The sequence below is a fragment of the Pteropus alecto genome, unplaced genomic scaffold (genome assembly GCF_000325575.1).
Source record: "Pteropus alecto unplaced genomic scaffold, ASM32557v1 scaffold5, whole genome shotgun sequence".
Classification (NCBI taxonomy): Eukaryota; Metazoa; Chordata; class Mammalia; order Chiroptera; family Pteropodidae; genus Pteropus; species Pteropus alecto.
This window is the reverse complement of record NW_006441953.1, coordinates 24,132,027-24,149,109: the sequence shown is the minus strand read 5'-3', so window position 1 is coordinate 24,149,109 and position 17,083 is coordinate 24,132,027. Positions and strand designations below refer to the sequence as shown.

Sequence of the window (17,083 nt, the reverse complement as noted above, 5' to 3'; positions counted from 1 at the left end):
TACTCTAAAATGTACTCAACTTTTATTAGTTAATTTTGCTGTCCCCTCCCCTCACTATAATGTAACTGAGGTCCGAGGTCTTTGTCTACTTAACTCACTATATGTCCTGGGCCCCTAGATCCATTCCCATGGTAGTTCGCACTCAAAAATCGCTCGATGAATGAGTGGCTAAAGCCCAAGAGAAAAACACCCCCTCTTCCTCGCTCCGTGTCCCCTTATACTCTCCTACACATTACCAGGTTGAGGCCTGAGTAAAACGCACCTCAGGAATCAATTAAGAAGTCTGGTTTCTAAATGGAATAGAAACTACCAGCTCCCCTGAAACGAACTACACCCTCAGCAAGTCATTTAACTTCTGGGGCTGTTTCTTCTTTCTGAAAAATGGAAAACAGCTATGTGAGGTATTATTGGGAGGACAAGACGGAGGAATGGACATGTGAAGTGCCATGTAACTTGGTCACCACCGCACTTGTGAGTGCACTTACGTACGTACGGCTCTCTAGTGGATGCCTTGGTCCGTTCCGGCTGCTGTGACAAAATACCAAAGACCGGGTGGCTTATAAATCAACTCAAGTTTTTCTCACGTGCTAGATGCTGAAGTCCAAGTTCAGGTGCCAGAATGGTTGAGGAAGACCCTCTTCCAGGTTACAGGCTTCTTCTTATGGTCCTCACAGGGCAGAAGGGCTAGAGACCTCGCTGGAGGGCGCTAAACCTACGCACAAGGGCTCACCTGCCAAAGGCCCCGCACCCTAATGCCACCACAGTGGGCATTAGGATTTCAACACAGGAACTTGGGAGGGGACAAACGTTCAGACCATAGCACTCGGTGACTGAACCAATCAATCCTACCTTTCTGGTCTCCACCTTCTTTTCTGCGGAACTTAGAGATCACTTTGAAGCGTGTCAAGAATCAAGAGACTTCTCAGATGGTTAAACACAACTACCAAGATGACAGAGGAACCCCCTCCAAAGTGCGCCTCCAAAAGAACTAAAAACAGGTACTCGAATACTTGCACATAAACGTTTGCAGCAGCACCATTCACAACAGCCAAAAGGCAAAAACCACCCAAATGTCTATCGACAGATGAGTATATAAGCAAATAGTATATTCAAACAACAGAATTTTATGCAGCCACAGGAAGGAATGAAGTACTAATAAATGCTACAACGTGGATGAATCTCGAAAACATGCCAAGTGTTGTAAGGCAGACACAAAAGGCCACATGGTGTATGATTCTATTTATGTGAAATATCCGGAACAGGTAAATTCATGGAGACAGAAAGCAGATTGCCTGGTGCTGGAGGCAGGGAAATGAGGAGTAGCTGCTTCGTGGGCATGGGGTTTTAATTTGGGGCGACAAACGGGTTTTGAACTAGACAGAGGTGGTGGTTATGGAACACCGTGAACTTAATGCCATAGAATTTTTCACTTTAAAATGGTTAATGTTATGTAAATTTTATCTCAAAAAAATGTTAAAAAAAAAAAACAAAAAAACACATGGTAAAGACTCTTATAAACAGCAGCCATCTGGTGACCAGAGTTCTGGGCTTAGTTCTGCCACTTACTGGCAGTGAGGAGGCTAAGTCGAGTCTCTGGGCCTCAGTTTCCTTGTCTGTAAAATGAACAGTTAGATTAGATCAGCAGTTATCTATCAGGACACCCTCCATCAGCCACATGGTCCGCTGCTTCTAAAGGCACAGGGTCAAGCCAGCACCTCGATTCCGACGTGCCCGAGGGAAAACTGTGCCCGTCACTGTGTGGAGAAGGCAGATTTCTGGGCCCACCCTGTTGAGAACACCAGACTACAGACCACTAGCAGCCCGTGACTTCAGTACATTCACCTATGACAGTGTATGAGACATGATTTAATTGAAGATAACACAATAAACGAAGTGTGTTTATTAGGATAATAAACTCCAAACATTCACAAGTGGTTCATTACGCTTGACAACTGCACAGGAAAAAGAGAGCTCAACTGTCCACGGGATTTTGTTCATACCACAAAAGGAGTTTTAAGGCAGTTTAATTTGAGGCTGCAAAAACTACATCTGTGACATAAACGTAACATTCAAAGACAACTCAGGCCCCAAAATGCCCCCGATGGCAACAAATCTCTGAAGCAGTCAGCCAGCCAGCCATTGTCAGGGACAGACAGTCTCAAAGCAACTCAGGATGACACCAACACACAGGCGTCTGTGCAGAGACCTCCAACACGGAGGTGGTCGACACGTGCCAATGGTGCTAACTGGGGGCCTCCACTCCCACGTTTTTATTCCACGTGAACGGCTTACACTGACTTAGGAGAGCAAATGCACTCTAGGGAAGTGGAAAATAGGTCTCGCTCTCGTGTACACAAACGGATGACAGAAGACACAGGGCCAGACGCCACAGCTGCAATGAGATCGGTTAACGCCTCTCCTGGCAGGCCCCTCGCGGGCACTGAAACGAAGCCTAAAAATACGCCGGGGTGAGCTCCGTCTTTCCCTCTACAGTTACCACCTGGATGAGGCTTCCTGAGCTTGGTCGGTTTTTCTCTGTGATCCAGTCGTGGAAGGTTCTAGAACAAAGAAGAAAAGCTTTATAGTTCAAAAGCAAAAATCTGGACACATGCTTAAATTCACATCAGTGGCTTTGGGGGCTGGAGGGGTACAGCAGCAGCTGTGAAAAAGCCACAGAGGCATCATGGGACACAGACTGAGGTCCCCGATGATTTCAGTACTTCACTCATTCGAACCTCCGAGTGGCAGGATTTGGCGAGATTTTAACTTTCATTGTTATATTTTTTCTGCATTGTTGGAATCATTTATAACAATGGTACGATTTTGAGTAGAAAAAGAGATACACATGTGCACAATACTTTATGCTTTGTTATATTATCTTTCCAGAAATTTAAAAGAGAAAAAACTCATATTTTTTTTTTAGCAAACATTTATGCAGCACCAACGGCTATGCCAAGCAAATGGAAAAAATATATATAAAGCGGACTATTCCAATAAAAGACATTAAATGCTGGAATGGGGACATTTAATAACTAACTCTGTGTGGGGAGGGGCAGCTAACCCTGCATTGGATTCAAGACAACCTCTAAGAAGACAGAAATAAGAAAAGGCGTGAGAAATTCACACGGTTGAACAAACGGCAGATAATTTTTAAAACATTTACTTTGGGTGTTGAGTACGCCACCCCTTTACCCATCCCCCAGCTGGGACTCTGGACCTTCTTTAAGTGGAAGGCACTCGAAGTTCTTGGGGTCTTCCTTGGTGCCCATCTGCAGCCGTCTGGAGAGTCAGAGCTCTCCCTCTGAGGGCTGAACAAGTCCAGGCAAGGTATACAGGCTCAGTACATAAAGCGCTGTTACAACTCCCTGAAGCACTGTAATATGGCATGACGCCCGTCTCCGGGGGCCGGGCAGAGCTGGGAGGCAGCCCTGAAGGGGACCGGTCACGTCTGGATGTGGGGGGTGGTGCGTGTTACTTGTGCAGGCTATAAATTGCCTTGCTCCTGCACTGTCGTCAGCAGACTGGAGAGAGAACAGCATTCTAACTATGGACAGCACAGAAGGTCATGTGCTCCCGCAGATGTCAAAGCAAACTTGACGACAACTCGTCACGGGAGTTTGCAAACACTCAAACGAGTGAACGTGATTTCTGGAACAGGGGATGGCTGCCCCAGCTCACCCTCTGTGGGTTGGCACTGACTCAGACCCGTGACCTCAGACATTCCGTCTAGAACCTGGGTCCTAGATCAATGTCTCTCTCAGGTGCTGCTGAATTGCAACCACAATTCAAAGCCTGGTGGCCACCACAACTTCCATTATTTTTGCAACTCCAGCATTAAGCATGATACCTGGCCCAGGAGGCAGTACCTGCCAGCGGAGTGCTTAAGGCGACAGCGTCTGCAGCCACGCTGCCTGGGTCAGACCCTGGCTCTGCTGTGTGACCTCGGGCAAGGTTTTGGTACCCTCCCCAAAAGACCGCCTCTTCTGCGCTTGTCCTCCAGCCCAGAAGAGGCAGAGAAGGGGGCTGGAAGCTGCCTGGCCCCAACATCACTGCCATGGTACTCACTCGACGAGGAACTCCAAGGGCGTCCAGGAGCCAAAGTCGGCTTCGGGCATCGATTTCCTGTTCATCGGGGTGTCCAGGGTGACCCTGTGGCGCACAGAGGTAAGCCCGTCACTTGTGCCTCCCCTTTATGACAACAATCGCCCGGCCTCCTCGGCCGGGAAGAGGCGCCACAAGCCTCTGGCACCAAGCGGGGCAGATTTCCGTGAAGAGATCACATGAAGATGACCAGAGAGGCCAGGAAGCCATCCACACTTACAGAGGGCACATCCCAGCGTCATTCAGCGAGGTGCTTTGTGACTCGCCCTTTCAGCAGACAGGGACACAATGAAAGAGCCGCATTTTGCCTTTTTAAAAAATAGTCTTTACTGAAATAAATTGCTTTACTGTTTATGTCTTCATTCACTTCTAAAATGTGGCAGACTCATTTCTCAGGATTTTTTAAGTATAATGATAAAATCTCTTTAAACATGGGGAAAAGATGGCCACATCCATCATTTTGTGGCTATTTCCCATGAAACCTTATGATTTTCAGCAAGAGCGCAAAGAATTCACGTATGTATGACTTTCCCCAGAACATTCGGGCTTTGGCAATCATTCAAAACAGCTGTGGGACCAGGCCACAGGATTACAGAAGCTCACAAATAAAAGGGGACAGACAGACCAGTCCCCTGGCAGTCCCAACGTCTTTACAGGACTAGAGGCAAGAGACAAGCCAGCGGGTGCCGGAACCCTCCCCGCAAGAAGGAACTCTCTGCCTCCACAGCAGCTGGCTCCCCGGGACAGCTGACTGGGGACCTTCATCCTGATCCCGGATGGGACCGTCTCCCACAGTGTCCCATATGCTCCCTCAGACACCCTGCCCCCCCGCCACACACACAAAGACTAAACACGGTCTCTCGTCCACACTGACCTTACAATGACCTGAAAGACAGGACGGCAAATACTAACATGAAACGTGTAGATTGGTTTTTAATAAGGAGGCAGGGAGGGAAGGAAAGAGGCAAGGAAGACAGCGCCATCCCACCGGCCAGCCCAGCACCGTGGCCCAGATCACCCAACACTCGAGGCTCTTCCGGGCCCTTGGAGAGCCCTAGGAGCCAAGGTGACAGCACACACAAGCCTGTGGTGCAAGGTGACTCTAGGGGCACATGTGAGCTCTCGTGGGGTCTCGCCTCTCTCTAGTCCCCCACAGCATTCGGCTACAGATGTTCGCGAAAGGCCGCAACCACAGTGACAGCGGAGAATGGCCAGAGGTGAGCAGAGACGGGAGCACTTACGGGAGCACGGCGACGGCCGCAGACCCAGCCGGCATGCCGCTGTTCTTCCCCGCCAGGCTCTGGCACAGCTGGTGGACGGCGCCCTTGGCCATGCCATAGCCGATCATCCCTGGGAAAGGGGGAGAAAACAGGTCAGGGACCACTGGCCGCCACCGGTGTGCGCAAAGACCACCACGTCAGGGTCCGGAGGAGGCCAGGAGGAAGAGAAGGATGGACACCTATGGAGAGAGGGGGGAAGAAATACGACATATCAAGTGCTCCTACATATCAAGTCCGCCTGGCGCTTAACATTGATCCCAAAGGCCACGAGGCTGACCCTACTTTGACTGCTGAGGAAACTCAGGCTGGGACACGGGGGTGCCGCGCCCTGGCTCAGACGCACACTTGCGCCAAGGCCGACAGAGAGGCAAAGGCCAGGCGAGAACCACTGACCACTGCCTGTGAGCAGAGCCGAGCTGCCGTCACGAGTGCAAGCTTCAGAGTCAGGCTGCACGGGTTCAAATCCCAGCTCTTCCACTTACCGCTAAAGAAATCCCAGGCAAGTTCTCAAAACCCTAGTAATCCTCAGTTACCCCATCTGCAAAATGGGGATAAAGTACTTAAATCTGTACTCAGCACAAGGTGGGTGCTCAATAAATGTTTCCTGTCGAATTAATCGAGGTGACGGCCCCTGAGTCCGACTCCCTGTGTAAAGTATACCACTGGAGCAACTCTGATGTACGTATTCATGCTGCCTATGCGTCTTCCTCTGCTCCCACTAACCAGCGACTGTTTGCTGGCTGAAGCAAAGCACGCTTTTATTAGCACAGGCTTCCATCTGCCCTGTAGACATGTGGCAGGAATGGGGTCTCCTCTCTCTACATCCCCCAGGGCACTCAGCTGCAGATGCTCACTGAATGCCACCTGAATGCCACAACCACAGCAACACAGAGAATGGTTCACTGCTGTAAACTCCCCTCCTCCTTCGGAAAACCACTACTTCTTTCAGAAGTCAGGGGTCTCTTTAAAAGCTCCCAGCTCGCACGCTGTCTAAAGTGTAACGGTAGAGGAGGCACGAAAGGTCCAGGGAGGGGTGGCTGAGGAGCCAATCACCAAACGGCTTCCACAGCAAACCCCGAATTGCAAAAGAGGGTCAAGATCTCAAAAAGTTATTTAGAAGCACAGCGGAATATTTCACCATCCCCGGCTCCTGTTTAATCAGGGGCAAGAGGCCAACAGCAGTATAAGGACCTAAAAACTCTGCAGGGATTAAAAGAAACCAGCGTAGGAATCTCATTCGTCCAGGCCCATCCCCAGGGCTCACTCTTCGTTCCATCTGAAAAATACAAGAGCAGGAATCTGATGAAGGAAGAAAGAATCAGCGACCGGCAGCCCCGATGGTTTAATTCTACAGAATTCTGCACGTGCAGGTGAGGGGATCATTTGCCAAGATGCGAAAGAAAACAAAATTTCATTAGGAAGATAAATACTTTTCTCCCAATTATAAAGTGATCGACGTAGTCCCTCAAGTCTGATTTCTAAAACAGCCAAAGAAAAGTGATTGTGATCACTTTAATACAGTAGATAATCTACAAATACAGCCCTGAAAATGAGCGGGCGGGGGTTTTCTCAGTACCTTCCCAAGTGAAAATACAGCTTTTCATTTCTGAACAATTCTTCTCGGGTTTGAAGGACCACTAAGCCTCTTTGTCATTTATTTTCAATTTATACGTGACTTTTCTTGGGTCTGAATCAAAGCTGAAAGATTTCACGACTCAAATAAGTTTAACGACATCCAGCTAAGAGCTTAAAAAATGAACATACCTGTTAACATCTAAAGCAGGAGTAGCTGGGCAAAAATAAGCCTGGAGTAAAGGAAAATAGTTCACATTTACCAGACTCCCTGACCTACCTTCCAAAGCTGTTGACATCCATGAAGATGTCTGCAAGTCACGGGCACCATCTAAAGGAAGCCTTTTTATTATCGATCCTCATCTTACAGACAACGAAACTGAGGCTCAGAGAGGTTAAGTGACTTATCAAACACCACACTGTGATGAAGTAGCAAGACCACAATAGGAAACCAAACTGTGTCGTTCCAGAGCCCACAGTCCTTATCAGTATCCAAAACTAGAAACGAAGGATAGTTACAAACCAAAAGAAAGCGGGAGACTGCTTTGTCCTTTAAAAAAACTAAGTCTTTTGGCCCGAGGGTTTTCTTTTTCAAATGTCAAGCTATTACCCACGTCTCTGTTTGCTCGCTACTGCCTCTGCTCTATGTCACCTTTAATAAAAGTCAGATCCCGACCAAACTTACATTTGACATTTACGTGGCTCTGATGACCGCGATAGCCACGGACTTGTCAGATCATAAGCTCTGAGAAACAAAATAAGAAAATGAGTGGCACGAAGGTGTTGATGTGTAAGAGCCGCACAGTTCGGCGAGTTACATTAAAATTTAAAGAGGTGCTCAAGGTCTCTACCACTTACTGACAAGGTCTAAAAACAGCTCTCCCCACCCTTTTTTTTTTTTAAAGATGAGTTTAACTTAGGTAGTAGAGGTAGACATTTTCTGTCTCTGTATTGGACCCCGCAGCCCAGCCGCCCACTTAAATTCCCTGAGCCCTATCGAAAAGGGAGTATTATGGGTTGAATTGTATCTCCCCCAAAATGTCTATGTTGAAGCCTTCACATCTCAGAATGACTATATTTGGAGATGGGGGTCTTTAAAGAGGTAATTAAGTTAAAATGAAGTCATTAAGATGGGTCCTAATCGAGCATGACCGGTGTCCTCATGCTCGATTAGGACCCATCTTAATGACTGGGACACAAACACACACAGAAGAACGACCTCGTGAGGGCACCAGGAGAAGATGGCCGAGCATGACCGGTGTTGAAGTTAAAATGAAGTCATTAAGATGGGTCCTAATCTAGCATGACCAGTGTCCTCAGAAAAGACTGGGACACAAACACACACAGAAGAACGACCTCGTGAGGGCACCAGGAGAAGATGGCTATCTGCAAGCTAAGGAGAGAGGCCTCGGAAAGACAGCGACCCTGCTGATGCCTTGATCTTGAACTTTCAGCCTCTAGAATTAGGAGAAAATATGTTTCTGTCATTTAAGCTAGCCAGTGGTACTTTACTATGGCAGCCTGAGCAAACTAACACAAGGCATAAAAAATTCAGAGAAAACTTGGATCTGCACAACATAATGGAAAAAATACATAATTTAGAAATGATCGGGGTTCTGGTTCAAAGGAAGCTTGCAACCTACTTACTGTATAAACCCAGGCAAATGACTTAATCTACATTTTAGCTTTTTTCTTACCTGTAAATTGAAAATGATAATGACATCAACCCCAAGATAAAATAAAAATAAAATGAAATAAAGTGACTTCTCAGAGACTCACCGTATGCTTTACACATCAGTATTTCTAATGCTTTACAGCTACTCTCAAGGTAGATGCTACTGTCATTATTTATAATTAAGGAAACTACAGCAGAAATGTGGCCGAATAGATAATTTGTTCAAGACCACACAGCGTGGATGCACAATCTACCCTGGCCTCTCTCACTCTGTTTCCAGCTCCCCTAGGACAACGTCAATGAAAGGCTCACGAGTCCTTCCCCTAAAACATTTCAGGCCTAAAGGAAACAAAGTCCACCTGCATAAAGCACCACGGAAGGAGAAGGGCTTCAATACCCCTCAGCCCATGGAGGCTCCCCGCAGACCCCGTGAGCAGCCAATGAGCATGAGCACTCCCCCTTCACAGGCCGCGAGGTAAAGGCTTACCAGGGGTCCCCTCGAGGGCGGCCTTGGCACCAGCCAAGGTCAGGAGGCCTCCTTCCTTGAGATGCTTGGTGGCCAGGTGGCTGGAGATGGTCGACGTCCACATACTCTGCTTCCACATCAGGTCACAGTTTTTAAAGAGAGCTGAGTGGGGGGGCGGAAAAAAAAACGGTATGTCGGCTCAGCATCCGCAGTGAAGAAACTGAAAGGTGAGCTCGACTCGTGACACCTGACGACACTAGTATGAGCAGCACAGGGCTGACAGCCAGACACCGGGGTTCGAACCCAGGCCATGCGATCACCGAGTCTCAGCTCCCTCACCTGCAAACCGGTAAAACTGTAGCCAGTTAAGTGAGGGCCATTCATAAACATGTGGGACTGGCTTTAATTCAAAGATTGTTCTTTATAAAGGGCATTAGATTTGGAAGAAGAACCCGTATGTCTCAGTCAGGTTTAAGCCATGATAAAAATCCGAGGGATCATTACCACATGGACACAGAGAGGCTTTTTACAGAACTACGCTTTTTATGGCTGAAAATTTAACATAGCTTTAAAGACTCTTTAAAAGAAAGCTTAGGTAACAATCAATTCACACTTAACTCTCTGGCCCTGCTAGAGATGTAATGAGGAGGAAGAGATGGTAATGTATGTCACATCCCCGACTGGGACCTGTCTCTTTGGCCCCTTACAAGAAACACAGAACCCTGTGAGGCCAAATCCAAGATCCAGAAAGAAAGCCCTCTTGATACGGGGGCGCTGAGGGGTGTCTTCATTCAGTGATAACCAAGGTATTGCATTTCCCTGATAAAAAAGACTAGAAAAAAGAATGTTTGATAGACCCACATTAATAACTTCTTGTTCCCAAAATACACGAAAGGCCATCAGGACGTTTTGTCAACTTGATCACCCCACAGAATACCAGTCTCACAGAAAATCAGTTCCTTTTTAGATGATGGAATGATAGTATCAGAAAACCACCATTTTCCAACCCCCGCTAGGATTCAGGCAGTGGATGCTTAAAACCATTAGGTTTTAGGAATTTAGGGTTTCAGGATGTTTTGGAACGGCATATTCACACAAGATGCCCAAGTACCATCGCACAGGTAGCTTACCAATTGCAAAAGAAAAATGCGGCTTTACAATGGGAGTCTACCAGCTACCATCTTAACCAAGCACCAAATCTGGCATCACCACGGATAGGTAGGGCGATCTGACAAGGTTAAAGTCCCACGGCGATGAGCAGGAAGTACGCATTATCAGGTACAGTTCTCGCCTCCAAAATACTTAACCTGAATCTAAGCAAGTCCCTGGACCTAGGTTCCGGTCCACGGGATAAAGGACAAGGGATAAGGAACAAGGTAAATGATATCTTAAAGAAACGGTTATTAGACAAATTCATACGTAGGACATTCCATATGAAAAAGGCCCTGCCTTGCCAAGTCTGACACAGGAAAAAAGATATATATAGATAGACTAAGAACGACGAAATGTAGTATATAAACCCTGACTGGAATAGTTTAGGGGAAAAAGATTATAAACGATATGGATAAACTGGGAAATTTGAATATGGGTTGGATAGTATTAACCTTACAGAATTATTATATGGGTTGGACAGTATTAACCTATACAGAAAATTATGTTAATTTTCTTAGATATAATAATGGTAATATGAGAATGGAGGAGAATGGGATTATTCTTTGGGGACGCATGCTGAAATACGGAAGACAGCCCACTTACTTTCAAGTGGTTAACCGAAAAATTCACAGTACACACATGCGAGAAAGCCAGAGCATGCAAGCAGAGGAAATGCTAGCAATCACTGAACCTTGATGGAGGGAACAGGGTTCACTGAGCTGTTCTGTCGACTTTTCTCTCTGTTTGAAAATGTTCATAATGGAAAGTTGGAAACTGTACTCAGCTTTATGAAAAAAGGTCGACTTTGAGTCTTTCTGACCTTCACAACGATCTCTCCATTTCAGACACGTCCCTCACCTCCCAGTAGGCCGCCCTGTAAGGCTGAGGTGGGAACGATGCTGATTTCATCCTGCCTCTACTTCAAACTCAACGTCCCCCTCCCCGAACTCCTTTACGGAAGTTTCTCTCCACCTGTAAAATGGGTTGTTCATCCCTACCTCACAGAGCTACGTAAAGATCCTGGGAGCCATACCGAAAAGCATCTGACCTGACACGGAGACAGACCCAAGCGATCCAAGCCCGCTGGACCAAGGGCGGCACAGAATGGATGAGTAACTCAAAAGAGGACTCACACTTGGACTTGGCGTTGCCCCCGGCCCATCCTCCGGCCACACAAAGGATTGCGTCCACCTTCTCTTCACCCAAGAGCTTTCCGACCTCAGCAGTCACCTTAAACAAAAGGGATGAAGAGATGCACACGTTTTCAGGAAAACCTAAACAGACCGACATCTTTACAGACACCTCAGTTTATTTTTTTACTTCCTTTTAAGATAGTTTAATAGTACTTGGCAGTTAACACTTTGAAAACTAGATACAGGACCAAGACCAATCTATGACAAGCATTTTGGATAGGGAAGCCCAAATACATTTCAATGTGATTTTTATAAAGCAATCTAGAATCTTCTTTTGACTATTCTAAATGATGGGGACATAAGTACCCCTGAAATGAAACAATTAATTAAGAAAAGTAGAAAAAGGGTTTTAAAGAATCACCTAGAGCTTCAATGCCTACAGCTAACCTTCTGGTGTATTTCTTTCCAGACTTTCTTTGCAAATCACAGAATCATAACCTGAGATAATTCTCTCTCCCCCCAATACAAAAACCTCTTTAACTGTATTTCCAAAAGAAAATGCCAAAGAGAAATTATTGTTTTTTAAAGCAATAAAAAAATATAGTCAATGCAAAACGCTGATAAATACTAAGTATCTGGGGGTTCATTTTACTAATTAATCTGTTTGCAAAATGTGAAGTGCTGAAAATACATATATGTCCTTTTGTTAAAATTATTAAAACAAAAATCTGGTGAGACAGGCAATTCTGGCCATCGACCATGACCCTTTTCCATATTTCTCTGGAACGGCTGAGATGACGTCTCCCAACTGCTTCCTTAAGATAAATCTTCTTAAGACTTATGACAAGATGATGTACCTCTCCCAGCAGCAACATTCCAGTCCCTGACTTTCACTAAACATTTCTGAGGCCTCAAATTACTCTTTCAAAGACAATGCCTTGGCAGTGAAAATCAATCTTTCCTCTCCCTACACCCCATGCCTAAAGCTTTCAAGAAATTCCTAAATATCCGTTGGCCTCTATTAATGAGTATTTCACCTAATCCCAATTTATCTTTTGTTGACCTCCCTCCTGTCACCCTGGTTCCCCGCTGCCTCCTCCCTTCATTCTTAAGCCATGTCCTGTGTGAAGCAGCGTGAAGTCAAGTCTCAGAGGACAAGTTCACATTCAGAATCGCCCGTGGACATCAGACACCTGCAATTAACAGGAGCAGAATCGATGCTGACAGAGATGCACATCTGGACAAGCTGCTGCTCCCCGAGCCCAGGGCTCCCCGTGCACTTAATCTGAGCTTTTATCATCTCCGTGAAGCTGCTCTGCCAAGAGGCAGCTTAGCATGCAGTTAAGAGCACCAGCGTCCAACCCCCACTGCCCAGGTTCCAGTCCTGGCTATGCCACCTACTGCCTGTTTCACCTTGAGCAAATACCAGGGCCTTTCCATGCCTCAGACTCCCCATCTCTAAAAGGAGATAAATGAGAAACTTTGTTCTGGGGTCCTAGTCGGGTTAATGTGAATAAAACACTTAGAACGGCGCCTGCTACATCACAATGTCATGCCAGGATTAAGCCCATTAAGCCCAAAAGGTTATCATTAAGTAAAGGAAACACTAGGACCATATTAGGAAAGTAAGGACAACAAAAACCTATATTGTGGAATAAGTCAGCTGGCTTTTTATATTGCAATCTATGTCAAATTGATGTTTTAGAAACAGCAAGTAAGCTCACAGTTTGAGAATTTAAAGTTTTTTAGATTTATACATATATGTTTGGAGAAATGGATTAGAAGGAAATATCACAAACTATTAATCTCACAGACGGACTAAACATGACATTCCTCTTCTCTGGCTTTATTATATTCCCTACATCATACATGCATCATTTAAAAATTTTTTTAAATGTATTATAAAAAATAGCTAAGGATCATATAAACCATCGACGCTCAACAGTGTTCAGCTTACTAGGGACAACAAAACTAACCAAAAAGCAGACCCTGAACTTCCTACAGTTAATAAGTTGTTAATAAGTCTCTTCTTTGGACATCCATGCTCTCAACTACACTACTAACTAGCTTGCTGGCCATGTCACCAAGTGTCTGACACTCAGTCTCCTCAGATATAAACAGGACCGCCACCACCTGCCCACATGCATCGCCGCGTGCCTGTGCAAATACGGTGCATCACACACAGAACATCGTGCAGATTTCCTCGGGAACATGGGCTGGCGCTGGCAAGGGAATGAAACACATGAAGCATGTCCATCAGGCTGCTCGTGGGCACAGCTCTTTGAGAAAGGTAGAACCCAGATATTTACCAAAACACCCATCAAGCTGTTAAGGGGACTTCCTGCTGGGGAGTGGCTATCTAGGGGTCGCAGGGATATTTCACGGTTTACTGACATATTAACAGAGTTTTGATTTTTTGTTTCACAATAAGCATATCATTTTGTGATTTGAAATAACCTGTTTTGCTAGTATTCTTGCTCTGAACTGGGCACTCCACTTTTTAGAATGTATCCTAAATCAATAATCAGAGATGGAGATAAATAATGATAAAAAGAAAAACTGCAAAAAAGTTAAACGTACAATATGAGGAAACTAAGGAAATTGTGGCCAATTCATAAAATTAAAAATTACACACTGACACAGATATTTTTAAATGATCTGAAGTATTTAAATAACAATTAATTTCATTTAAATTTTTAAAATATAAAATACAAGATTACCACGACTTGTAAAGCTAATAACATACAGAATGCATAGAAAAGACAACAAAATGGGCCAAAATGCGAATAGTCAGCTAACTAGAATTGGATTATGGGTCATTTAACTTCATTGTATTTTTTTTTTCCAAATTTCCCTCCATGGGTACAAATGGCTTTCATAATTAGAGAGACAATACTTGAAGAAGGGAAGAACACACCGCCAGCCAGCGGACACCGTTCCCCAGGGTTCCCATCCCACAGGCTTGTGGGACCTTTTCTGGAATTACCTGGTCAGCCTGCTCCGTAAACGAGTCCGTCATTTTAACGACGACACTAGCACTGGCCTCTTCATTCTCCACCACGTCGATGCTGACCACCCACTGGAGTGAAAAACAGCTTTGGTCAAGAGACAGCACGTTGCTATTCCTTTAAAGATCCAAGGCCAGGACAGAGAGGCGTGGAGACAGGTGAGAGGCTTAAACGAAAATCCCGGAGAGGGGATCCAGCTGCCGACCTCTCCCTCTCCCTCTCCGCCAGTCTGAGCCCCAGCCCAGCCCATTCCGCCTCCTCTAAAGCCAAACCCCCTAGACCAGCATCTGCAAACTTTTTCTCTAAAAAGGGCCAAAGAGTAAATATTTTAGGCTCTGCTGGCCAGGTGGTCTCTGTCATAATACTCCACTCTGCTGTGGGAGCGGGGAGCAGCCACAGACACAGCCCCACAGGTCCACAGATGACCGTGGCTGTGTTCCGGGAAAACCTGAGGCGCTGAAATGTGTGTTTCATGTGATTTTCACATGTCACAAAATATTATTCTTCTTTTAATTTCTTTTCAACCTTTTAAAAATGTGAAACCATTCTTAGCTCTTGAGCCGTATGAAAACAAATGGCGGCAGGACTCAGCCCACGGAACCCTGCCCCAGAGCAAAGAAGGATGGCTCTGGGTTTGGGAACCGGGCAGACTGGGGTTTGAATCCTGGCTCTGCCATACAGCGGCTTTCTCGACCTCATGCAGGGGTTAACAATGAACAGCATCGGTGTGTGAATTAAATGAAATAGAGGATGCTACACATGACAGCATAGGTGACACATGCATGGCTCCAGGGCCCCCAAGGTCTGAAAGTCCCCGAGACAAATATCTGCCACAAGCTCTGAAGAACACAGGATCCATTCAAGACCAGTCACTACTTTTAGGTCACCAACCATGGGACATACTGAGACAAAGACTAGGTTCCATTCCAACCCTCCCAGGCAAGAAGGGGGAAAAAGACTCAAAGGTAAATCAGTTCACTAGATTCTGCCAACTGCCCCCACGAGGGGAAAGTACAGCCTCACATCTGTATCGTGAGAACGCAGACTGTATTAAAGTTACTGTGTAAACGAAGAGCATGTAAGGGATCTGGTATGTGGGAGCACAGTGCCTGGCCCCTGGCTGACACTCCTTAAATGTTCCAACTGTCACTGCCATCCATCTATGCAGACTTGGGAAAACACCCCAAATCGTAGTCTTCCCAGGTTCCAGAGGTGGCGGGAAGGGGGTGATGTGTTTAGATTCCTTAGAAACAGAATCCTATGCCAGATTCTGAGCCAGAAGAAAACCTTGGGACCTTCTCTCTCTGGTCCCAGGGCACCCTTTGCCCAGGCTGCTGCTGCTGCTGCTAATTGAATCCCAGGAAAGCTCTCCAGAGCTCCAGCATGGACTTTGAACAAGTGACAGCTGCAATGAGATGACACAGGGCAGAATCTCTACCCAGAATACACTGAACCCTGCTGGGTGGTAGGGGGCAGGGCTCAGGGCTCCTGGCCTGGGACCAGCGGGGCTCCTGCATACTGCCTTCAGGAAGTGAATACATGATTATGCGTAATAGTTGAAAAAGTCTCTGCAAAACAAAGAAGCTACCAGTATTTGAGGGGCTGAGGCTTCAAAGTATCAGGTCCAACGGAAGCTAAAAGAACAGGGCTATAGATCAATATATCAATAATATATTTGTAGGGGGGGAGTAAGAAACTTTCCTATACCCATCTAGGTTCTTCCGGCTGGTCTAATAATTAAATCGACATGAGACAGACTAACAAAATAGCCAAATTACATAGGCGTATGAGGACCCCACACACGAGTCAGAGACCACACACACACACACACGAGAGGTTCAGAGACAGAAAATTAAAATGAGGTATGGATGACATTCTGAGCTAAAGATGAGGTGAGGCATTTGGGGGCTCTTATCTCCTCAAAGGACATAAGAAGAGATGTTCAGCCGTTAGCAGTTTGCACTGCCCTATAGGTAGGTCATAAAAATTATATCTGGTAATAACTTTTATTATAGGCAAGGCTCCTAACATATATTTTTTAAAGGACAGGTATAAGTTTCTCTTGAACTGGAAGTGTCTCTATTGCCTTCGGCTCAAAAATAATTCGCACGCCCAAGTGGCACGTCTTAGGAAAGCCTGTTCTGGACCCCTGCAATAAATAAAACAAATATATCGGTAATAGGTAACATTCAACCATCTTTTACCAGGAGTCAGGTAATGTACACAGTGAGACACCAATTAGCTCATTTAATCCTCACAACTCCCCTAAGGGGCAAATACTATCATTATCCCCATTTTACAGACGTGGAAACTGAGGTTCGTGGAAGCAATCAGTTCACGGTAATAGGACTAGCGAGCGGAGCCGGGCAGTGCCATTTCCAGATCTTTCTTTCTAATTGTCCTCCTGGTTCCCACCCCTCTGCTCCTCGTCCTCCCCGTTCTGGAATTCTCTCCCGCCCGACTCGTGCCGGACACTCTGGGCCCAGCGGAGACCGAGTGAGCAGCCGCCCACCACCCTCCTTGCAGAGCAGCGGCCCCAGGTCAACTACGGCCCGCGTGAGCGCGGACTCGGACACGGGCGCAGCCGTAGGAGCGGTGCATGGTCCTGCGAGCACTCGTGTCTGGGGTGCACCGGGGCCCCCCGCTTCCTCTGCACAGCCCTCCCAGCCTACCCCGGGGACGGCTGCCCGGCACCC

At 46.3% G+C, this 17,083-nt stretch overlaps 1 protein-coding gene across 1 annotated transcript; it reads right to left on the bottom strand.

Annotated features, from left to right (window-relative positions):
- Positions 1–1,865: 1,865 nt before the first annotated feature.
- QDPR (quinoid dihydropteridine reductase) lies at positions 1,866–14,506 on the bottom strand (the record flags this gene model as incomplete). Its single annotated transcript, XM_025051798.1, has 6 exons — positions 1,866–2,558; positions 4,066–4,149; positions 5,343–5,451; positions 9,116–9,256; positions 11,380–11,476; positions 14,366–14,506. Coding segments are annotated over 6 exons (678 nt in total), but the record flags the coding sequence as incomplete, so codon positions are not given.
- Positions 14,507–17,083: the final 2,577 nt, after the last annotated feature.